General features: G+C 41.7%; 1 protein-coding gene across 1 annotated transcript; it reads left to right on the top strand.

The window, feature by feature from the left end:
* Positions 1 to 14,174: 14,174 nt before the first annotated feature.
* spon2a (spondin 2a, extracellular matrix protein) lies at positions 14,175 to 22,244 on the top strand. The gene is made up of 5 exons (XM_085370451.1): positions 14,175 to 14,403; positions 16,353 to 16,573; positions 20,989 to 21,180; positions 21,515 to 21,686; positions 22,057 to 22,244. The coding sequence occupies exons 1-5, from the start codon at positions 14,175 to 14,177 to the stop codon at positions 22,242 to 22,244; spliced, it is 1,002 nt and encodes a 333-aa protein (XP_085226577.1).
* The last annotated feature ends 2,684 nt before the right edge of the window (positions 22,245 to 24,928 follow it).

Here is a 24,928-nt window from a genome sequence, read left to right as displayed (position 1 = left end):
GCTCATGTTACTGCTCTCTTCCTCTTTTCTTTTTCTTACCCTTTCCATCTTTCTCATGATGGGGGGTGAAGTTTGTACTGAAGTAAAAGAAGAAAACAGGACAGAATCACAAACAGTACATCCTCTTCTCCCTGCCAAGTATCTAGCTAACCCTTTAGCCCACTTTGGCCCTTGTCTCTCCTCTGCGCTGTCATCAGTTTGCTCAGCAGAGGGATCCATAATGCTGTCAGTGTGGAGCTCTCTGACTGTCACAGTGTGTTTTTTATCTGCTAAACTCGTCTGTGAGTATTAAACCCATTATTCTTTGTCAACTTTCACTGCTGCGATTGTCTAGTTTTAGGACAGTCATCCCTGTATTTACACACGCTTTTCCCCTTTTGGATTGTGATGTCATGAGATAAAAGCTCTGAGCGTCATATCAGAGATGTACCTGCATGTCCTGGTATGAATTTCTATCTCTTGCCAGCAGTCTTGAGTGATGTGCGTTTGAGTGTGCGAGTGAGCGTGTGAGGTCCTGTGCACCTGGTGCCCACAGGGACTCGATTGCAGCAGCTTTTCTGTTTTTCATTTCCTTCCCAGCTGGAAACCCAGCAGCATTTCAGCAGAGGGCGCTGTCTGGCTGCTCAGAGCAGAGGAAGCTGCCTGCAGCTTCTCTCAGTCACAGTTACAGGTAACCTTTAGTGACGAAGAACACGATGACACACTGCCGACGTTCAAACCACAGGAGGGGTGACCAGGGATAGATTACCGCCTTATTGTTAAGCTCGCGCCACAACCACCAACACACCCACTCTGTCACCCACCCTCCACTATTCTCCCACTGTGATGCTCCAACCCTATACATCTGCTCATGAATCCATCAATTCCTTCAAAGTGCGAGGGGACGATAGAGATTAGATTCTCCGTAGGAGCAAATGGGACGGTGTTCTTGCATGCTGGCTCATTAATGACCGTGGCATGCGTGTGTGTGTGCGCGTGATAGTGTGGGTTTGCGTGCGAGTGTGTGTTTGTATGTTCCCTCACCCTTATAACAAGCTGTTGTCGTTCCAAAGGAATAGCCCCTAGGAGTAACTCTTAAACGCTGTTGCCCTGGTGTCATGGGAACACCACTTCTAGTACCTCAGTAACAGATATTGAATGTACCGTGCATACCCTTTTATTTTTTTGTACAGATTTTCTAGATGCATCTTTACTATTCTTTACTAGAAGGGTTGTAAAATGGTAGCAGTAATGATACAATTTAAAAACAAAAAAAAAGCCCCATAAAATAATTTGACAATATCTTTGTAGGTTCGATAAGATCAATGAATACTCAGGCATTAAATCCAATGCGTATCTGTTTGCCTTTACCTTTTTATTTCCTCATAGTGTAAGAATTCGGCACAGATTCAGACTGTAGTCGATGTGTTTCAGTCCCAATCTTACTGGCTGATGGAAAAATGAGAGGAAAAAAAGGAGGAAAAAAACAAAACAAAAGGCGATCGTTGTGATCTGCTAGTTTTCTTTTACTAGAACAGTAGTAGTAGGTGCTGTTTTGTTATTCATTTAATCCCCCTTCGTCAAGCTGCTCTATCTATAGTGCATGTGAGGTCATTTTTAAGGGGAAATACTATTGCCCCCCCCCCCCCCCCCCCCCCCCCCCCCCCCCACTCCCTCCTACCAGACCCCACCGAGTGTTTCCAACCCGAGTTGCCATGTTTGTCGTGGTCAGTTTCCAGTGATGTACAGTTTCCCCCCTCAGAGTCTATGACAGACGTGGAGCGCGTCTGTCCTGAGATGTTAGGCTCCTCTGTCATGTGATGAGTATATATTTTTAATAAATAACCCCCATAGTTTGGATTATGAGCATAATAGTAATCTTAAAATTTTTTTTTTTGCTGTTGTTGATGATGATGATGATGATTATATATATATATTTTTTTCAGTTCATCAGTGCACTGTTATGAAAACCGTTCTGTTTTATTTTAATGGATATGCTGTCTGTGTTCTACATGTTGTACTGAAACATTTCAGAGATCAAGAGTTCCCTCTTTCCCCCGCAGCCCCAATTTTTATTTTTTTTTCTTCTTAAAAGAAATTTGTCTGATCCCACCACCTTTTCTCTCCAACTGATATCCTGTGGGCCTTACTTACTCTCTCCCCATAATAGTAGCTGTTAGTGAAATTTGCCATGGAACCACTCACTGCCTTAATACAGTTGACCACAGCAGGTGAAGTCAGGAGACACACACCCAGCCAAAAGGAAAAAAGAAGATTGGGCCACATTCAAGGCCTCTCCGCAAAAAGCTCCTCACACCCCAGCAGGCCTAAATCTACCGCACCTTGTTTCTTTATCAATGACGAACCACATTTAGCCTTGTGTGAACTCTTTTAGCTCATTCTGCAGCACATCAATCCTGTGCTGTACAGCGTTATTTTAAATGTCTTTTTCATTACTCCCTGGTTTAATAGTTCAAATCAGCCGGGCAGAGAGTATATGTGTGTTGGCTAACAGATAAGCACAGTGTGAGTATGCTCATAGCTGATATTTCACTCTTGGGTGTGAGACTGCCCCGCCACCGTTACCATCACCGCTCTGCTGCTCTTAAAAGTCTCCGAGCCGGAGCCACAGGGGTGACTGGTAGGGGGAGGACAAAGCGGACTCTGGTGTGGTCTGTTGGCAAAAAGCAAAAGGAGAAAATTATGGTGAGAGCTGGTCACTTTTTCTCTCTCAGGGTTCAAAATGCACACATATCCTCCAGCAGTCGCCCTCTGTCTCTTGTCCCTCATCCCAAGTTTTCCGCCCTGACAATGTAGAACAGCCTCCTGCATTTTTTTTTTCTTTCTTGTTTTTGGAAACCGCTCTCCCCTTCGATCCGTTTGTGCACAGGTCTGAACTTTTTCCTTTACTCTTTCATTTTTGCTTTCTTTTAGCACTGACATCTAACCATCTAACAAGGAATGAATGAATGAATGCTTGGAAGTGACTGTGTGTAATGTTAAAATTGGGAAATGTATTTTTACAACATGTGAACATTTTTTTTTTTCCACACACTCTCATTGTGAATTGATTTTTGTTTTGTTTTTTTGTTTTTTCTTTCACCAGACTGCAAAAACAAAACAAAACAAATTAAAAAAAATTCTCCTGTAACTAGACTCTTAAGCTTTATTTTTTGTTTTGTTTACTTTTTTATTAGAAACAATCATGTTTGTGATGGTAACTTCCAATGGTAAACTCCACACCGTATTTTAATAAAATCTTAAAAAATGAAATTTCTCTCACTTCTTTCTTTGCGTTTGTAAGCTGGTACCAGGCGTCCTGCTGTGTACTGAACCTTTAACACTGCCTTTGGTAATTTCTTCGGGGGGAAAAAAGGGGGTCTGTGCTTCATTATTAGTGGTTAGTTAGATGGTGACAGTTAATTGCCAGCTGTGATATGTTGACAGTCAGCATGTTGAGAACATGGAGCTGTGTTTACAGAACGTCTGCCATAAACAAAATTGTTTACTAGCAGGCTTAAGCTGCTCTTTTATACGCCAACTGTAGCTTAGGCACTGCCAGCATGACCACAGGTTTACAAGTGGGCAAAGTAGGTGGGGAATACAAGGAAGGGGGGCTCAGGAGGGTGGAGGGATTATTGGCTCCAAAATTGCTTCCACATGCACACAACCAGGAACTTTTAAAATGGAGCAGAGATCGCTCTTGACCCTGTTTTCATTTTACTGTACTGTGCACAAGTCTAGAGCCACCCCTCATTTCTCTGCATTTGATTTCAAAGGAGCCAGACCTTGTATCTTTTTTTTTTTTTTTTTTTAAATGGTCTTGAGCACTAGTTCTCCAGGCTTTCTAAAGGTCTTTCAAAGTCTTTCTCTGGATATTTTGTTTCACTCATCTCAGCCCAGTGCTTGTACCTGGCTGTTTTAGATGAATATATCTTTTTGTTAAGCCACGTAATGCTGACTTGTGAAACACTTATTCAAGTAAAAGAATGGCATCTAATTCAAGGGATGAAGCAGAGTTGCCTACATATAACGACTCAAAAAAAGAACCAGTTTTAAATTGGATTTAAAACTAGGATAGAGACTGTAACTACCAGCCTGTCACACAACCACATCATTTGTTCCCATTTTTTCAGCTGAATGTGTGAACAGTTCAAACGATAACAGTTTGACAGGAATAAGGTAGTATTTTTTTTGCACCAACAAGGTGGTTCCTAAAGAGCTAGTAGCTCTTCCCATGGTGTGCAGTATGCCCTGAACAAATTTGAGGAAACTGGACAAGTAGAGGACAAAAAATGCAGGTAAAACTACAGCAGATTAACACTACCTAGAAGTCTTGTCCATAAGAAATAGGAAAAATTGCAATATAGATCTGACATATGACATGAAAGATTCATTTGGCCCTTCAGCTGATCCATCTACTGTTCACAGAAGGAAAATAAGCAGGGAGAAAAGGCTGAGCTGTGCCGAATTACACAAGAACTGCACTAAAAATCAGTGCCAACAGGTCTTGTGGAGTAATGAATCCAGATTTAAAATTCTTGGTTCACTGTCAGAGGATGCCAAAAAAGAGGCGCACCAGTGAGTGTCAACAGCCATCTTGAAAACGTGGTGGAGGCACAGAGGTTTAGAGCTGCATTTCATTTCAGCCAATAGCACTGGAGAACGTTAAAATAAACACATAAAATTACGGTCATATTTGATCCACTATGCAATGCCATCTGGCAAGCATCAGACTGTTAACAGCTTCATTTTTTAGCAATGATCACAGATACTCTGCCGATGCAATTAAAACATACTTAGATGGAAAAACAGTGAAACACCGTCAGTCATGGACTGGCCTCCCCAGAGCCCGGGTCTCAACATTATTGAGCACTATGGGTTCATCTCGACAGAAAACAGAGCAAAAGGCAGTCAATATCCAAAAAAGAGAAGAGCTGGAGAGCTTCGAAGCAGCCTAAAAAATTTCAGACTGTATTGAAGAATTAAGTCACCAAATACTGACTTTGAGTGTTCAAACTGCACAAACTCTGTGTTTGTCTTACATACTGATGTATTTCCATGTAAGTTTACACATATTTTAATAACTGCATGCATTTTCCTGGCACCCACACTACCAACAAAGCAGCTACTATGCTAGTAGCGGCTAATGTAGCTCTGAGCATCTTGCCTCAATAATCAAAAGTGACTCAATTTCAGCTGTTTATGTGCTTTTTAGAATTGTTTTACTGTATAGCTAGGTTGGGTCTTGGCTTTTTTTTTCTTAAAAGGTTAGTTTTCAAGGTTTAATAGTAACCATATGTACCACTTTAGCTCAATAATGGTATTGAGGTATATGCTAGCAGCTATACCTGAATGTTGTTGTGTTTGGAAGATAGATGTATAAAGAAAAAGAGATTTTAGTCTATTTTCTAAAATTTCTTGGTTAAATTATGGTTCAAATAAAATTAACCAAATTTAATTGCAGTTCATACAAACTACAAAATTATTATCAGTCATCAGAGGTAGTATCAGCCCTACTTACTGTTTTTGTTTAAGAGAGTGACAAGCATATACTGTGTTATGTAACCATGTGTGCAGATGAAGCAGGCCCAGGGTGCCAACGGTATTATTTACCAGACCTGATTCACACACACTTCAAACACACCATTGCGACATCTGTCAGTTCCCATGCTGTGCCAACACATTTTTTTTTATTTGTTTGTTTAGTTCAGAGGAGGAGGGAGTCCTTCAGGTCAGGCCAGTAAAATGTGAGAACTGGTTCCTGCCCTGCTTCTGCAAGGTCAGTAATTTCATTTAACTACTCTTTAAAACGAGTCGTCTGCAGGTTTGAGTGGAAAAGAAAACAACACAGAGGTCTTAGATACAGAGTTGAAAACGTTAAGAAATAAAACTGTTTGGAGTCTTTCTGGTTATACAGGGGAGCGGTTTGACGGACCCACATGTGTCTCATATTGGTTGCGTGCTTGCCCTTATGATAAATTAGTCTGGCAGATTGATGTCCCCCCATGTGGAGGGATCCTATCTTCAAAGCTGTTTGGCATCTTTGGAGTAATTTCATTCTTTTCTAGTAACCGAATCAGTAAGATACCAGTTTTGCTTTCAATTTAAAATGAATGAATCCGGTACTCTGATACTCTGAGATAGTTAATTTATCTTCGACTTCAACTTTGTTAAAAAAAAACATCACTTTGGTAATACAGGGGACTTTATCACAGATAACATAACTTAAATATTTGAGATAATGTGCAAAACGTAAGTAAAAACAACAAAACAATGTGAAGCATACAGAATTTAGAAAATACAGCTGTATTAAATTCTAAATGAGAAAAAGAAATGTCTTCAGCATGTCCTGGTTCTGCACCAGGGCCTCCTCCTGATGGGACGTGCCGGGAACACCTCACCCAGGAGGCGCCAGAGCAGCGGCTCTACTCTGAGCCCCTCCCGGATGGCCGAACTTCTCACCCTATCTGTAAGGGAGAGGCCAGCCAACCTTCGGAGGAAGTCCATTTCACCCGCTTCTATCCGGGATCTTGTTCTTATTACTAAACAATTAAATAAACTTACTAAACAATTTAATGAATGCTACACATGTGATATATCTATGTAAATAAAAAAAATATACTGAAAATAATGGCAAGTATAGTAAAATGGGTTTCAAAAGCACAAATAACGATTTACAAATTCAAAGACAAGACGTAAAAAACAAGATGCTCTGCTTCAGTTCATCATTTACGGTACTCTGAGGTAATTATGGGTCACTCCATCTCAAATCAGCACAAATCATGCAGATCTACGATTTGTATTAAAAAATCGAGGTCCAAAGGTTGGACATACATAATGGCTGTTGTGAAAATTTTGGTTCTTTGGAGTACTTTTCAAAATATGTGTAATTTTTAAAGATGTCGACCCACTTTCTGAGAATGTATTCACACTTTGAAATCTGAGGTGGTGTTTGATCACAAATTTTCACTGGTCTTTCTTACCATTGCAGCGAATCAGGGTCTGTTTGGGGACAGATGAAATGAGCTGTATGTGTCTTTATAAATGAGTAATACATTTTAACAAAGGCCCTGAATCCCCCTGTTGAGAACCTAACATCTTCTGTCAAGCAAGACTGGGAAATACATTTCTTGCAAAGCTAGTGCAGTCGCTCTGCTCGGTTCACGAACTCTTATAGACTGTTGTTAAAAGATGAGCTGATGTAACACAGGGGTAAACATGACCCTGTCACATCCTCTTCAAATAGTGTTTTTTGGGTCAAAGAAATAAACAAATTTCTCAGTTTTCACATTTCAATTATTTACAGTATTTTAGATGATTTAAAAATTATTGGATTCTGTTTTTATTTTCATTTTGCAAAACATCGAAACCTATACCAAAATGTTCTGTTCTGTCGTGCCAACTCCTCTTTGATCGGTAACATCTCCACACCCATGTGTTTTAGGGAACGAGTATATATTTGTGACTTGTTTTTAAATATTTATCTCTTGCAGGGATAAATGAGTTTAAGCTGCGTGGCAGAGGGAGGGTAAAGATGTGCTGAGGAGTTGAGAGATGGATGAACACATTGTTGGTTTTGGTCTCATGCACCGTGTATCGGTGTAATCCATCTGTTCTCCCTGCTGTTCTTTCCTGTTATAGGGGTGCAGACTGTTCATGGCAGTGAGGCTGACATAGTGGATCTAGTATGTCCCACGCACAACGCTCTGTGATTAGCTCACGGTTTTCCTTTCATTGCCCTACTCGCTTGGCTCGTGCAGCACTGACGTGAGCACGTGATCGACAGGAAGAAAACCTCCAGCTATCTTGCCGATTTGCGTCAGTCAGGCAAATCCGCTGCTGTATCCGGTGTCCTAAAGCGAGACTTTTTGAGTGTGTGTGTGCGCTGGAGAGCGCAGCTTAACCGTGAGCTCTGCATGTGTTATGGTAATGTAAGCATTCATCAATTCCCACATAGGTTTGCAGGCACACGTGTGTCAGTGTCCACCGGCATACCTCCCAATGTGGGGTCAAAACTGAGGTCGTTTTGTGGGTGCAGTGTGTTTGATTGCATGCACGTATGCACACCTGTGCAGCTGATAGAGTGTCACTGACATTTCACATTAACGCGGTAAGTCAGTCTGGATGCTAAGCTCACTGTCATTAATCAGCAGGCAGCAGCAAGGGAGTCATGCTTATTTCCCGTAACCTACTTTCAACAGCATCAGCATGAACAGATAGATAGATAGATAGATAGATAGATAGATAGATAGATAGATAGATAGATAGATAGATAGATAGATAGATAGATAGATAGATAGATAGATAGATAGATAGATAGATAGATAGATAGATAGATAGATAGATAGATAGATAGATAGATAGATAGATAGATAGATAGAGCTGGTGAGGAAGTAGTAGTGGAAACAGATGTGTTTGATGGTGTTTGCGTGATTGTTTATAACTGCAGGACACAAAGTCCAAATTGTTACCCGATCCACATCTAACCCCACTCTTCCTCTGCCCTCGCCTCTTCATCCCTTCTTATTCCAGGAAGGTTTAGGGCTATATAGTGACGTGGCTGCCTGTTTTCTTCTTGCTCTGGCTGATGTTTGCCAGGTCAAGCTGATAGCACATGTCTTGAGAGTGGCAAGGCTCGGTCCACACTGAGCCCAAGCAGGGTGTGTGTTTTGATGACACGCAGGCTGCTTTGTTGCACCGCGTACAAACAGTCTTATTTAGTTTCAGCCTCTGACACGTTGATAAGTTTGTGGCGGCCGGCAACAGAAACCTCCCTGGTCGTCCATGTGTCTACCAGCTGTGGGACCTGGTGGCCACACGTCTCTTTCACTCTCTCATATACACACACATACTTAGACACTCTGACCTGAGGAAATGGGGTTCCTCAACTGAGATCACAGATGGATAGGCCACAGGACAGGAGAACTATTTGAAAGGGGTGGGAAAAAAAGTAGACAGGAACCACTTTAAACTCTTTGGTTATCTGCGGTGTCCAATCAGTGCATTCACTGCAGAAATAAAAGCCCATGTTTCTGTCCAGACTGAGCTCATCTGTTATCCAGGTTGCATGTCTGTGCATGAAGCCCCGCTTCTTTCTCTTTCTAATTTACTGCCATTATTCAGCAACTCTACACCTCTCAAGTCTGACAGCTTGAGCTGAAAAACGGGGGCAAGATAATACATAGAGCTGAACGGGGTATGACGAGAGAGAGAGAGGCCAAGGTGGTGTTGATTACCTTGTCAGCAATGTGCCTGTTGAATTTACACAGCCACTGAAAGAATAGAGAGAGAGGCTAAGAGGGAGAAAAGAGGGGAGAGGAGTGAGGCTGTTAACTGCCTTTCCATACAAGGAGAAGTAGGGGGAGGAAAAGGGAAAAAAAACGAGGAGGGGGAGGAGAAAGCAGGAGAAAGGAAGAGAGAAAGGGTAACATGAGGAGATACGGAGAAGGGAGGAGGAGAGAAATTTGGAAAGAGATAAAGACGGGCAACCGAGGGATAAAGGTTGATAAGGCTGCACCAGAAAACCGGTTACAATAGGGAGCAAGTGGAGCTGTACCCTCTCTGTGAGTCTGCTGCAGCTTCTCTCTGTCACTGATAATCCAGCACAGGTAGGGAACACACACTTCATTCATTCACTGCACAGAAAGCCTGGGTGAGTTTAACCCAAATACCCACTTTAATGGAAAATCTTGCTTAAGTAAATGTATAATTTTAACCTTGTCAGTATTGCCTCTGAAATATAATGTAATATAATCATATGACACATCAAATTTCAATTGAAAGTATCTAATTCTGCAAATTCAGCGTTATGTTATACTGCATGCATTTAAAAAGCCCAGACTGAAGGTTGGTTGTACACAAAACTAATTTGTGATCTTGCTACTAGCTAGTAAAGTATCTAATAATTACACTATTCTCTCTGAAATGTAGCAGATTTGTGTTAAGTGGCAGTGATTGAAATATTCAAGTAAATAAAGAGATGAATCAATTTCCCATCACTGAACTCTTCCCTTGCAGGAATGATTCGACTAGATTTTTCTGTTTCACAGCTGATTTTTAGTTCTTCTTTTTTCATATTATAAATCCATATCGTCAGGAAAGCCAAACTCAGGCAGTGCCTCCTCACTTTTCTTTTGTACCAGGTATCATAATTTCCCTTCCAGCTACACGAGAAGCAGTTAAAGTTTCAGACCTGCCGTCGATGTGATGCACATCTCGCTGCGTTTTCTCTTTGTATGCACGAATGAATGAAATGGTTGCACAGAAGTAGGCTAATTTAAGACAGACTGATGTGTCTCCCTTCTCGACACAAACTCCTAAACCGGCCGTTGCCCCGTAAAAGATTTTCATGAAAAATCTTGGCCACAAAAGCAAATTATCCCCTTTCCATTTTCTTGTTAAAAACAAACGTACCTCTGGCTGCGTGAACAAATCTGTGCTTTTGTGTTCATAACCGAATGCCTTTGTGTATGAGCTGAGGTGAATGTGTGTATTATCTCTGCTTGAAGCCACTTTAATTGCACAGTAAATGTGCCCGGAGGGCGGCAGCCGCTTAAGTTTGGCTCTGCGCCACATCCCCTTGTTTTATTGTGTCTCGTGCCTGACAGAAACACCGCTGTGTTTGTCTGTCTGTGCCGACTGGTGAGTGCACATCTAAATTGTGTGCGTGCATGTAACTGCGTGTTTGACAGTTTTTGTGTCTTTTATGTGTATTTTAAAAAAAAAAGAAGCTATTATCTCTGCGTGTGTTGCAGCAGCACGCATCAGCTGGTAGTGTGTCTGCGTGCTAACCGATAAAGCTCACCGTGTCCATGTGGGAATTCAAGAAATGTCTCTTTAGTGTGTTACGGGGTCAATGGGATGAATTCAAAAGGAGCGTAAGAGGGTCAAATAAACCAGTCTCACTGTAGAGCAGGTCAGAGTTGATCAGAAACAAATAATTTCAGAATAAAAGATCATATATGTCCAGAGTGTTTAAGTAAGTGTTTGCATCACCCTGTCACAGCGTTGACCTCCTTTTCTCTAATAAACATAGTGGAGAGAGCAGACAGGACAGTCACAGTTACCAAGTTCACATGGTGATGTTAAAGCCTGCAGGGTCCAGGTCATGAATTTCCACACACAAGCTTCAGTCACAAAGATAAGATAAGAAGCTGAAGTTACTCTCTGGAAGGAGACCCATACTTCTCATCCTGAAGCTTCATCTGACTCCAGCCAAGCTGCAGCAGTCAGTGAGGTGATCTGATGACTGAGCTGCACGATCAATTGGGACCTCTGTGTGTCACCATATGTGGGGTATTTTTTTACAGCTGGCAGTTAAACAGTGCAGTGGAGACATTTAATGGAGACGGGGAATGGATAAAACACGCTGCGAGGACGCGGTCAGAAAAGTGTCAGAGTTGGAGTTTTGCAGCTATATTGGAGGAGTAATACTATCTGACCCCTGAAAATAGACTTCACTGACAATGTGGACATGAGTGTTGTGTGTGTGTGTGTGTGTGTGTGTGTGTGTGTGGGGGGGGGGGTGTTACATACACACGTGTGTGTTTTTGACTTGCCCAAATTTAACTGTCTGCATTCTGCAGCTGCTTGGAGTTTTAGTTATACTGTAGTAACTCACACAAATGCCACTCTCCCTTTCTGTATCACACAAACGGAAAAAAAGATCTGCCTCGAAGTTACAGACTGGAGACAGAGCTAAAGGATCTGCAAATAAAACACAATAAGTGAGGTGATGTCATTTTGTGTATTTTCCCTTGAAATGCTCGACTCAGCGAAGCATGTCGATGACTTTGGGCCCATCTAATCTAGGTGCCAGTTTGGATTAGGACGGTATTTGGGAATAATTGTAAGATCACATTTTGAAAGTGGAATCAAAAAGCCAGATCTGGAACAAATTTAGATGTAAATTGGTACGTGCACACTATGACACACAGCACTGCAGGGTTGTTCTTTCATTTAGGAGAAATAATGCTAGCTAATAATTGCTTTTGAATCCTCTTGGGTCCCGAGGCTGTGAATTTCCTTCTGAATCCAACTACTGATTTTCTGCCGCTCTTCTTGCTCGTCTTCTTTAACTCTTCTGACAGTGGGACTCTTTCTTTGCCATTAAGAGTTCAACAGTAAGGCTATGCCAGTTGCTCAAAGTTCTGTCATTACAGCTACCCTTGAAAGCTGGCAGCAAACACAAATGCTGTCCTCTTCACTGTGAGAATCCGCTTCCTAATCCTCCGCTTCCTGCCCTTGTGTGTTTCCCACCTTTGCAATTGCTCAAGTTTTTAATGCACTGCCCCTGTGTGTCTTTCCTTTTTGTGTACTGGCTACTTTATTACTTGCTAGTACCTGGTTGGACTCTGTTTTGCCCCCAGAAGTACCTTAATTCTTCATGGCACAAATACAACAAGGTGCTGGTAACGTTCCTCAGAGATTTTGATCCATGTTGACACAACAGCATCACAGAGTTGCTGCAGATTTGTTGGCTGTACATCTCCTGTTGCACCACATCCCACAGTTTCTCTATTGAATTGAGAACTGGTGACTGTGGAGGCCATTTGAATACAGTGAACTCATTGTCATGTTCAAGAAACCATTTGGAGATGATTTGAGCTTTGTGACATGGCTGGAAGCATCCAGATGGACATGATCAACAGCAATGCTCAGTTGGTATGAAGGAGCCCAAAGGCTGCCAGCCACAGCCAGCCTGAACTGTTGATACAGAGCAGGATGGTTCCATGCTTTCATGTTATTTACACCAGATTCTGGCTCTACCTTTTGAAAGCTGCAGCAGAAATTGGGACATTTTTCCAGTTTGCTGTTGTTCAGTATTGGTGAGCTCTATGAATTTTATCCTCGACTTCCTGTTCTTAGTTGACAAAATCGGCACCCAATTTGGTTTTCTGCTGCTGTAGCCTTTCAGCTTCAAGGTTCAGAGTTGCTCTTCTGCATACCTTGGTTGTAACAAGTAGTTATTAAAGTCAATTTTAATTTTGCCTTTCTATTTTATGTCTGCACAGAAATGCACAGAATTCTTGCCCTGTGATTGGCCGATTCTGTACTTCTGCTAATGAACAGCTGTCCCAGCAGTTTATCTGGTTTTTATAGTTGGTTTGATTGCAAAGTTGCAAGTTGAGCTGAGATTTTTTGTAATAATCTTAAAAAACAAAGTAAAAACAACACTACTTGTTTACCCTCAGTATGCAACATAGAAGTAGTTGTGGTGGAGAGAGTTTATAATTCACAGCCATCCATTTTCTTCTGCTCGTCCAATGACAGTAAATACCAGGCCAACACTCCAACAAAGTGAATAATGTTATTGTTGCTATAAAACAGAAAATTGAGAGGATGGATGTAGTGACTACTTTGTTGGCTACTTTGTTAGAGATAACAGATTATCTCTCCACAACGGTAGACTCATTAAAAAAACAGAAAAACAAAACACCACAAATTTAAAAATAAATTCAACTAAAAGCATTTTCACCAGAATTTCTGTGGATTTCCCAATAATATTGTTCTCATGAATGTAAAAATCACAAAGAGTTCAAAACAAATGGGGGTTTCTAGACTGTGACCTATGGAGCTGAAATGCATTTTGAGCAATTGTCATGCCCCCGTCGCCCCTCTGCCTCTTAATAGAGTGTGAGTCTGAGTCAGCAGCTGGTGGTCAGTGGATGGTCAGTCGGTGAGATCAGTAGAGCAGACAGAAATTTGTATCCATCCTCAGAGATGTTGTTTTATTTAAAGGCGGCGTCTACAGCAGACATTACAACGTGATGTTTTCCCTGTAGCCAGAAATTGGCTTTTTGTCAGAAGTCTCTTGGCCCGACCAAAGAAATGGGAGAGTTTCTTTAATAGGAAGCCTAAGGGTCAGGGAGTTCATCGGGCTTTGGTCTTTGATAAAAAGGCTGTGTTTTGATATCAGGGCTGGGATATGGAATTTCCCCACTCATACTGATTTTCCGGGATTGTCTGGGTTTGGTTTCCTAAATGTTCGTCTTGCGATCTTTTCATTTACTTGCCCACGTACAAAGATTATATGTCACAGAGTTTATGGTAGACTTGTTCAGCAGCTTTTTGTTCATGCCATTTGCCACAGTGATTTATTTATTTCTTTTTACAATGATTGTGCACAGAGCAAGGAGAAAGACTTTAATGTTTTTTTGTTTTTTTGTTTTTCATTTCTCCATTTCTTGCAGATGATGTCATCAGAGCACCTGACCTGTGGCTGGCTGCAGCAGCTCCTTCTCGTACTTGTGAAGCTTGGCTTCACATTTGCTGGGCCTTTGCGACCGCTCATTGGGACAGAATGCACAGCCAAGAGTCCTGCTTCCTACATCCTGGTCTTTACTGGTCACTGGAGCCCTCAGGCTTTCCCAAAGCAGTATCCACTGTTCCGACCCCCTGCACAGTGGTCCAAACTCATAGGTGAGAAAGACCCATGGGGGTGGAAACACAGGTTACTGGAAAATCATCCATGTTAAATGGAAATTTTTACTGTGACACCTGATAATCCATTGCATGTGCACTATTACTTCAGATTCGCAACAGCAGCAAAGAGTCACAGTATTTTTTTTTCATTTATTTTCAGCAGTTAAGAGTTTACCGATGTAAAGCTTTTGTGTAACAGGTGAGCCAATCAAAATGCACAAATCACATTCACAGTGAGACTTAAGGACATTTTGGACGAGCAGTCACACTGAAGCAACTTCTGCTTCACCCAAGGGCAGTTTATTTATTTTTTGTTCCTCATCAAGGAGCTTCATGCACAACTGCATACAAAAAGAGGTTAGAGATGTTAATGAGCAAAACAGCAAAAAGTTGAGAGCAACAAGAAAAACAACCTAAACGCTCCCAGATGGTAGCGTTTCTCTTTGTTTCTCTAACTTCTCTTCAGCTGTATCTTTAATATTTCTCTATTTCTTCGAGTCAGTCCTACTCTCCTTCCCACATTTCCGCTGGTTTACCACAGTGTTGGCGGTAAAGACTGGAGTGGTGAGTTTGGGGCTGCTGAAGGTGGGTGATGATAGTTGGGGTGTGGTGGGGTCAGACCACTCACCTCGGAGCCAGGAGGAGGAGAAGCAGAACCAGATACAACCTTATATTCTCCCTCTTTTAAAAAAAGCAAAAAACAAACATTGTGGATGGATGGATGGCAGATGTCTGCACATCTGTGTGTGCGGCGTCTTGGACTGCTGTGTGGTGGCTGCAGCTTTGTCTGGTTTCTAGGTCTCCCATTGGTGCTTGACTGCTTTGCCAGAGGATGATGTCCTACTTACTCCATATAGACAGAGGCATCAGAGATTCTGACACACCCATAATGGCTTTTAATGTTCTAGGGTGCTGGGCACCGGGGATTGGACTTTGTCACAAGAAAAGAAAAACAAAGACTTCAGTAGCCTCAGAGTCTGCAGCAGGGGGACACAAAGAAAACTGGGGATGAAATCTGTCACCGCACAAAAAAACAACCTGAAGAAGGTCTGACGGCCAACAGAATAAAGGAGGAATGGAGTTTGTCATAGCCAAAAACAAATACTCAAGAGAATTAGAGGGAAATGGGATTTAATGTCTTGATAGGGCTCAAACGTGATGGGTTATCAAGTTTCAATGATGCTTGTGGGAAGTTTGTTAGGATGGTAATGTAATTAAGCATGAAGTAATCGCAGTTTGGAAAGAAACAAGATAGTGTGTGAAGTGTGCTGGGCAGATCATGTGTGTGTGTGGTTCGGCGTTTTAACTTAAATGCGTTGGCGTGCGTGCGTCTGTACGCGGGTCTGAAAAGTGAGGTAAGGCAGAACCATCAGAGCATTTGTCAATGTGTTTCTAGCTAACCTTACTTTGCCCTTAAAACCACCGGCCCAGGCCAGTAGCTCTGTGGGATTCAACAACGTAGCTCCAGAAGCTGTGGTACAAACACTTCAGCCTAAATCAGTGTCTCCATTCAAAGCGATTTCATAGATAGCCACAACAAAACATAGGAATTTGAGGCAAATGCTCACGGACCCGACGTATCAGAAAAAGCAAGAGTAAAAGTTATGAATTTATTATTTTATCCACCATCTGGCTGCCAATCCGAGTTCCTGACCTACCTCCTGGCAGCAGTGTTGTGGTTTCTTCAGTGATAGATGGAGAAAAGACGTAACTGTAACCTTGCAATATTGCCAAAGACATGCATGTGGGCAATTCCTTTAGAATTAAATGCTTAAGTGCAGGAAGGAGGAGAGAGCCATAGAAATACATGCAGGCTCCACTGGTGGAAATGATCTCATCGTCTGGCTGAGGCTCTGTGGTGCTTCGCTGACATTGATATGCATTCCAGTGAATAAGCATCTTACTCCTGTCATCTCCTCTTTCTTCAATTTCTTTTCTCTCTTTAGCGGTCAGCCATAATCGTCATTTTCGGCTATGGGAGGAGGGCGCTCCAGCCAGCGCAGGGGTTCAGAGCTTCGCTGAACTCGGAGTGACAGTGGAGCTGATGAAGACAGCCAAGGAGGCCAGGAAGAAGCGCGTGGTCGGCGCCATGTACCGAACGGCTGGCATCCCCAACGGCATCGGGCACAGCTCCACAGAGATGCTTATTCATCCCCGGAGTTCACTGGTAGGCACAAATTTACCTTCATAAATACTCAGACGCAGTAAGTCACACAAACCATCTGCTGGGCTAAACCTATTCCGTCATCTGGTGACCAGCCTCCCCATAACATCCACGTTCATCTGCTCTGATTAAACACTTCACCACTTCTTTCCACTATCCAATCAGCCTATGTTTAGCTGAAGTGCTTCAGCTCTGCAGCCACAAACGCCCACATCCATCCTGCAAGGTCTGTGCTCTGTCTGCTGCGGACCCATGATGACGCGCAGCACAGGGAGCTGTTTCTGGAAACACATTTGCCTGTTTTCTTAGCGTTAGATAAGAAGTTTGATAAATTGGTACAGCAAACGTTACGATATAGCGAGTGGAATCTGGAATCTGTCTTCATGTGATGATGAAATTAAATATATAACAACTAGATGACACCCACTATATAAAGAGCAGCACACTGTTTTTACACTTCGCCCATGGTCCAATAAAGACAAGAAAATGTCAGCTGCTTTTGTAGATAACTTTTGCTAACAGTTTACCTGCTTTAAGCCTTCAACTGGCTCCATATTTTGGAAGCAGACAAGAATAATAACATATGCTCCCATGCCTCTTCTACACCAACATTTAATGGTTGCTTTGATCATTTTACCCGTGTGCTCAACCTTAAAGTGATCCCAGGTGATCAGAACATCTTCATGTGACTTCAGCTACCCGAGTGAACCAAATTAAGTAAATGTTTACCAAGATTTTTTTTTTGCAAACTTTTCTTTTCTTCTGTGTCAGATTTCCTGTACTGCAGCTTAGCAGGGAAAATCCTTTTCTAAGGAAACACAATGTGAAACTGTTGCACTAAAGAACCAGCTGTGGAGGATAACCGCTGTGGTCCCACATGAGCCATATTTAAGGTTGTGGCTTTACTCATTGCTGGATAGCGCTGCGTATCTTGAATGGTGACCGAGTGCGGGAGCAAAAGTCACGGTTGGACTCTTTGTTGAGGCTCAGGTTAAATTTAGGAGCCGGGCCTTAAACAAAGGCAAAGGATTTGAGGCATGGCCATGTGGAAAAGTTACAACTCGAAATAAAATAACCCCTTTATGAGTCAGGCATACGCAGCTGATGAACAAGAAGGAAAAAGGTGTATAGAGGAGAGGGTGGACATTTTACTGGAGCTTGTAGGAATAGGTGTGTGTCTGCCTGAAAGTCTGGTGACCTACATTTGTTTATTGCCTGTCGCACTGCTTGAACCCGAGGACCTTAAAAAAATCATAAACAACCTGGTCGGAGGGCATCGTTGGTAAGTACGAGTCATGGACAGCAGCTTAGCAGCTTGTCATCTAGGTATATGATGCCTGTGGCTGCTTTCAAATGGTCTGTTTTTAGACCTGTGGGCAGAACAGCAAAGGAAAGCGTGACATCGGCGGTTTTGTGCTGAGCACACGTGAATGATGTGAAGCTGTCGTCTGCTCAGTCTGCTATTGTGCTTCTCTGTCTGTTTCTCCCGCACGCTCATTTATAAATACCATCCTTTCTCTTCCAAACAACCAAAACACTCATACTCAGTGACCTAAAAAGCAAAAAAATCCCAAACACATATGATTTCCATCTCCACTGCTCATGACTCTTCTGCTCTTGGTGTGTAATTTAAAACAGACAGATTACAACGAATAAGCCCCGTTGGGAAATTCAGGGCTTTTTGAGAGCAAGAATTCAGGTGACAGAGTCGCATGCTTTCAGGGATGACTATGCTGTTTGTTTTGATGGGTTGGGGAAAAAAGTGAGAGGGGTCATGGGAGATTTGAAACCGTCTATGCTTTGGAGACACTTCCTGGCCCGTGCGTTGCAAAACATCCGCGGACTGATCAAGCTGCTGACGAGGAATACCCCTGAGAAGACATCCTTGCTGAGTGGCCCGATGGATATAGCGGAATGATTTCTTGGAAAAGCCGCTGTTTCAGAGGAGGCTGAAAAAAGAGGACGATGAAGGAGCAGTGTTTGCAGAATAAAAGGAGGAAGAAAGGAAAGAGTGGATGAGTAGATTCATAAAAGCAAGAGTGCGACCTCTGATTTGTTTTTTTCTGTTCTCTGGCATGAATTACAGCCAAGAAACAGACCTCATGTGTCATTCTGACTCTAGCTACTCTCCTGTCTGAGTCTCTTTTGACTAGTTTGATTTCTGTTCCAGCTCTTTCCCCCCCATCCTCCAGGCCACCCTTTCCTATCCATCAAAAGCCAGCCAAGCCCAGCAATCCCTCCCTGAGACTGAGCAGCTTAGCCAAGGTCCTCAAATATCGGCCCTTGAGTGAGAAGGCGTTTTCAGATGTGCTTTTTTCTGGTCATCTGTGAACTCGGTGTGTGCTGACCTCCAGGCCACTTCCTGTATGAGGTCACTGGCACTCAGGAAACATCCATCACAGAGAACACACAATCTAAACCTGTACAGGAAACTGAGTGAGCTCATGAGCTCACATGCATTTATAAGTTTTAGAGCTATAAATCCTGAGATCAGCTGTGTTTTTGAGCGTGATGTCATTCTTAATGCATTTATAGTTCTGCAGAATGATTCCTGTAATATAGTTCACGCAGTGAGCATTTGGACAGTCACATGTATCCACTTTAACACAGAGAGCCCAAGTTTAGGTTTTACAAGTTTAGGTGTTAGTGTGTGGTGAAGAAGGACCCAACATGCAGACACGGGGGGGCAGGAGCAAAAGGCAAGCCCTTTGTTAAGCTGATGATGTTTGTGAGGCAAACCACAAAAGAGAAACAAAGTCAATGAATAGTAAAAACTCCCTGGGGCTAGAAGACACTAAAAACCAGAGAACAGCAACTTGTATTGTGTAAAGTTAACAGTGACATTGACAGTAGAGGGAAGGCAGCACTATAAATACACAGACGGAAGATTGAAGCAGAGTCACAGGTGAACATAATCTAATTGATTACATTAAAGGACTTGGATACTAAAGAAACTGAACATAATCTGCCTCACAAACCCTAAAAGTGAAAATATGTACTCTCTTTGGCCCCTGAAAAGCTGCCTTAAGGTCCAGTAATGTTGCTTAGGCGATAACTTCGTGTAGATAATACCTATCAGGACAAAAATGGGCTTATACTGTAAGCTTATTTCTGAGAGTGTTACTGCGTGCATGCCTGTCTGTTGATCTGTCAAGCCAACTATCTCTGATCCCTCTGGAAGACCACGTTGTTTACTTATATTGACAAGCACTTTTTGTCAGTCTAAACTCTTTAGTACATATTCTAATGTTTAAATGTAACACACTTGGTAGCCAAATGTCCAACTGCTGTTGAACCCCCGAAAATCTGGGCCCTGTAATTTGGAAATATAAGTATATCACGTCTATTACATATTAAAGCTGGGATGTTTTTAGCATTACTTTAGAACAAAGTGGATGCTCTAAAGCACAGAGCCTGATGAACAAAAAGAGCTTGGCTGTCCACATAATTACGGTTTAGACTATACTAAAAGACAAGAAGCATTATAACAAAATATTGCTGTGCTGATGGGATCAGATTTATTGTTTTTTATGGATTGTTTGTCTTTTCTTCCCCAAACAGCCTTCGGTCAGCCTTTTCTCATCCAGAATTCCACAGTTAGACTTTTGATTGTAACCACAGAAATAATAACAGAGGATTGAGTGTAACATTTGTGCTATAGTGAGTTAGACTACTAATTAATGATTAATGTGACTGCATTTTCATCATCGCTGATGTGAAAAGGAAAATGCTCACCGTCATAGTCTGACATCTGAGAATAGTGACTGAACACAAAATGCTGCTGATGCTTTGCAGGGTGAAAATAAATCAAAAATAATGAACAATTCATTCAAACGTATCTGGCCCCTTCCTGATTTCTTTCTTTTTTCTTTTTTTTTGCATATTTGTTGCACTTACATGTTTTAGATCATCATGCACATTTCATTAGTCAAACCCAAGTACAATGATTTTGTTTATGAACGAAGTGAAAAATGCTATCCAAACTGACCTCTGAATGACTGAAAAATGAACAGAAAGGTTTTGGAGTGGCCTAATCAAAGTCTGGAGTTAAATCTGATGGAGATGCTTTGGGATGACCATAAGCAGACCACTTACTAGGGTTGTATTAAAACAATTCTGCAAAGATGGTGAGCCCCAGTAATCTGAAAGACCTATTGCCAATTATTACAAATGCTTGATTGCAGTTCTTGCTGCCACTTTTTAGGTTTAGGTGGCATTTATTTTTTCCTACAGGGCCCTGTAAGTTAGCTTTTCCACCCTGACACCGACACAAAGACATCCATGCTGTCAACATTAAAGCACTTTATAGCTTTGCCACTCAGTTTAAATCTGCTTATGAACCGATGACTTGACCGATTAAGACTAGTTCTGGCCTATAAGCTTAAATATTCACTTAACAGTGTCTCTTGTATCAACAGCTGTCCCTGATGGTGAAGGTGATCCCCAGCCCTGACTGGTTTGTTGGTGTGGACAGCCTAAATCTTTGTGAGGGCAACCAGTGGAAACAGGAAGTGACGGTTGACCTCCACCCTTATGATGCCGGCACAGACAATGGATTCACTTTCTCCTCTCCCAACTTCCCCACCAGCCCTCCAGAAAACATCACAAAGGTAGGAATGCTTCCAGTGTGGACTAGTACATCATGTCCTCATAACCTGACACTTCTCTACGTTCTAGGTACATTTTTGTATAGTCTTATTTTTATTTTTAGAACTTTGCAGGATGCTTAAGGGATATCATTCCTTCACTTAAGTTATTGCTTGGCAGGCCTCACGTCTGACATGAAGTTGTTTTTTCAGTTAAGAAGGCTCTCTTGCGTAACGGACCATCTATCTTTTCCCAGCATGTGTCTGAAAGTGGGCTATTGTCCATTCAAAGTTGTCTTGAGAATCTGCTGGCTCTCCTGATGAGATATGCCTCACCGCTCTTTGTTGACTTCTCCAGATCACCTCTCAGTTTCCAAACCACCCGGCCAACTCCTTCTACTATCCACGCTTGAAGGATCTTCCACCGATTGCCAGCATAAGGATCACGCGACAGAGCAGATCACGTGACCATCAAACCGCGATGTCCAACCACATTCTGCCCAACTCTATCAGTCCCCGCCGCTTCTCAGGTATGACCACTGGACACATTTAATGCTGAAAGGCCAAATATCGATGCGAATGATTGGATAGGAGAGCACAGGTAATCAAAGAGACACATAATGTGGTTTTATTGTGTTTTTCATTGCATTGAAGTCACATTATGGTTCATTTAGTCACATATAATGATGATTTAAGTAGGTTAGCAGTCTATGTCTCTACTGAATAAATAGAAATGTGATTTAATGAGTATTTGGTTGGTTAAATCATAGTATAAAATGGGAATGCACTCAGTCCCTTTAAATGCTACAGGAAACTCACAGCATAGTTGCGTCTTTGGTAAATCGCAGTACTTCTACACCTTTTTGGCTGTCTCTTATATTTTCCTCATCTCTTTCTCAGCAACGCCATTGGACTGTGAAGTGTCGCTCTGGTCGTCTTGGGGTTTGTGTCTGGGTCCCTGCTCCAGGGGCGGCGTCCGCCACCGCACACGTTACATCCTCTTACGACCAGCCAACGCTGGAACCCCCTGCCCTGAGCTGGAGGAACAGGCTGAATGTGTACCGCACAGCTGCATGCAACTCCAGTAGCTGCAGAGTGCATGAGCACGCATGCTGCCGGTATGCAACACACTGGGATTTTGTGTCATTACTGCCGGACTTTAAAAGGTTTCTGCATCTTGATCGGCGCGTTTATGAAGCGAGGGGTTCAATTGTCTTTGTTACAGCTCAGTTTTGTAAGTTTAAGATGTGGCGCGATAACAGCGAAGGCCGTCAGATTTAGGGCGAACGCTCCTCTGGAACTGAAGTTTATGAGTCTGATTGTAACTGCATGCTGAACGGGTATTAAAGCTTGAGACAGCGGTTTAAATTTTTGAGTGCAAAGTGATATTTTTGGTTTTTGGAACTGTTGTAGATGCAGAAGAGAAAAACTGATTATGGTCTGTTCATTGTCAGCAACGTATGCATTCAAACTGTATGTCGATAGCTGCACACTGGCACAGAGTGCTCACAAATGTCCTTGCACATACTGCATACCTCTACAGGCATGCTGGCATTACTTCTCTTAGATAACCTATACATGCTTGCCGGATTTCAAAATAACCTCACACCACATTTTATAAATATGACCTTTCATAAGAGACACCCAGTGGCTGACTTGAAGCGTAATGCCAGTCTGAAGAAGCTGGCTTGCAATAAGACACGATGCAGGTTTTTATTGGAAGAAAGATTAAAATATTTGTATTATTTTCTCTTTTGATATTTCATTGTTGAGACTTTTGTACATACTCTAATGTATCGTATCTTGTATAACTCATGAATAAACATGGAGGTGTGTTTTTCAAATTAATTTCTGTGTTGTTCTTCAGTGTGGTTTTCCAGCTGTATGGTGTTTATGTGTGAAAATTATATATTTTAATAAATGTTTACTAAATGCATGGGGTCAGGACCAGGCATTTATCTGAATATCGTCAGATTTTCATTGGGGGACATTAGGGACAGCACAAATTGAGCAGTTTGGAGACAAAGAGAGGCAAAGGTGAGATCGTTTGGACACATGCAGAGGTGGGATATATGATACAAAATTATGTTCATATGGATGCAGTGAAGGAGTAACTTCTCTTTTACACCAGTGTAATAGAGAAGGATGCTGGGGGACAGGGTGAGATGGTCTCCTGTGGTGACCCCTAAAGGAAGCAGCCAAAAGAAGAAGATTGCTGCAAAGATACACAGCCATAAATATCCCAAAAATATAGCTCACAGTTATATTTGTTTATAGATAGAAAGGCACATTTATTAAATTTCTTTTAAACTGTTTTAAAGCCTCACTTGGAAGTCTCGTCATTGCCCTTTAATGATGGCTTTGTGGCGATGTAGCACCTCCTAGTGGTCACAATCAACAACAATAACCACAGTGATCCTCATGAAAAAATAATTTCAATCACAGAAATACATGTATTCATTAGATGACACGTTGTGCGCTTACTCCAAGCTTATTTTCCTGTTTACTGGCAGTATTTTTGTACAATTGAAGACTTAAATTTTAACAACAAATATATATATGTTATTTTTTGTGATCTTTGTAACAAGCGAATATCCCTGTAAAATAAATCAATAGGTTGTTGAATCAAATTAAATACAAATAATGTAAATAATAGTGATGGGATTTCCGGCTCTTTTTAGAGATCCGGCTCTTTCGGTTCGGCTCACTAAAAAGAGCCGGCTCTTTCGGCTCCGAACCAGCTCTTCAGGTTGTTTTGTTGCTTTAATTAATTTATTATTAACAATAATATAAAATTATGCACAAAAGGAATTACTAACGTAAAAACAAGTGGTTTTATTTATATATGTTTATATATAAATATATGCGGTGGCCCCTAGAGACAAAACACGTACAAACTCCAAAACACATTTCTAGCATGAACTGAACTTCCAAAGCAGAGCTACTAGATCACTTAAATTACACAATTGAAAGCATGTGTGTATTGTTTGTGTATTTATACACAGGCACTCATATATATATTCAAATAATTTAAAAAAAAGTTCATTTACCTGTTATTACCACACACCAAATCCGGTCGTTGGTACTTGCTGGCTTGTGTAGCCACAAGATAACAAAGGCTCAACACTGCGCCCAGCATCCTGGAGCACTTCTGTTGTCTTTTGTACGTGTTTTGAGTTTTTATGTGCTTCTGAGTTTTTATATGCTTCTGAGTTTTTACGTGCTTCGGAGTTTGTACGTGTTTTTACGTGTTTTGGAGTTTTTACGTGTTTTGGAGTTTGTACGTGTTTTTACGTGTTTTGGAGTTTGTACATGCTTCAGAGTTCGTACGTGATTTGAAGTTTGTATGTGCTTTGTCTCTAGGGGCCACCGTAAATATACTTTTATTTATTCACTTCACATAAAATGTAATAAATAAATCATATAATACAAAAATCAACTATTCACATTTCAAGTTTTAACTATTTAAATTTTCAGCTTTTTCCTTTCACAAATTTAAAGTGAAAAGAACACCTGCAAACCACAACACAATTAAATATAAATTATAATATGAAAACTAAAAGAACATGCATATTCTCTGTCATATGGACCTGCATGAATAAACTTTCTCAATCCTTTATCATCTGCAACCGAAAATAGTTGTGGATGATTACTATACCTTTCTAATGTTGTTGTCCCTGCCTCTCTTTCTCTCTCTCTGGCTCTGTTCCTGTGCTACTGAGTGTAACTACCGCCCCTCCCCCCTCTGCCCAGCGTAAAGCACAAGGCTCGC

Source organism: Diplotaxodon limnothrissa, linkage group LG2 (assembly GCF_057381915.1).
Source record: "Diplotaxodon limnothrissa isolate DT_005_m linkage group LG2, D_limnothrissa_male_GT1.1, whole genome shotgun sequence".
Classification (NCBI taxonomy): Eukaryota; Metazoa; Chordata; class Actinopteri; order Cichliformes; family Cichlidae; genus Diplotaxodon; species Diplotaxodon limnothrissa.
Note: the sequence above shows the minus strand (reverse complement) of the source record. Positions and strands in the feature narration are given on the sequence as shown.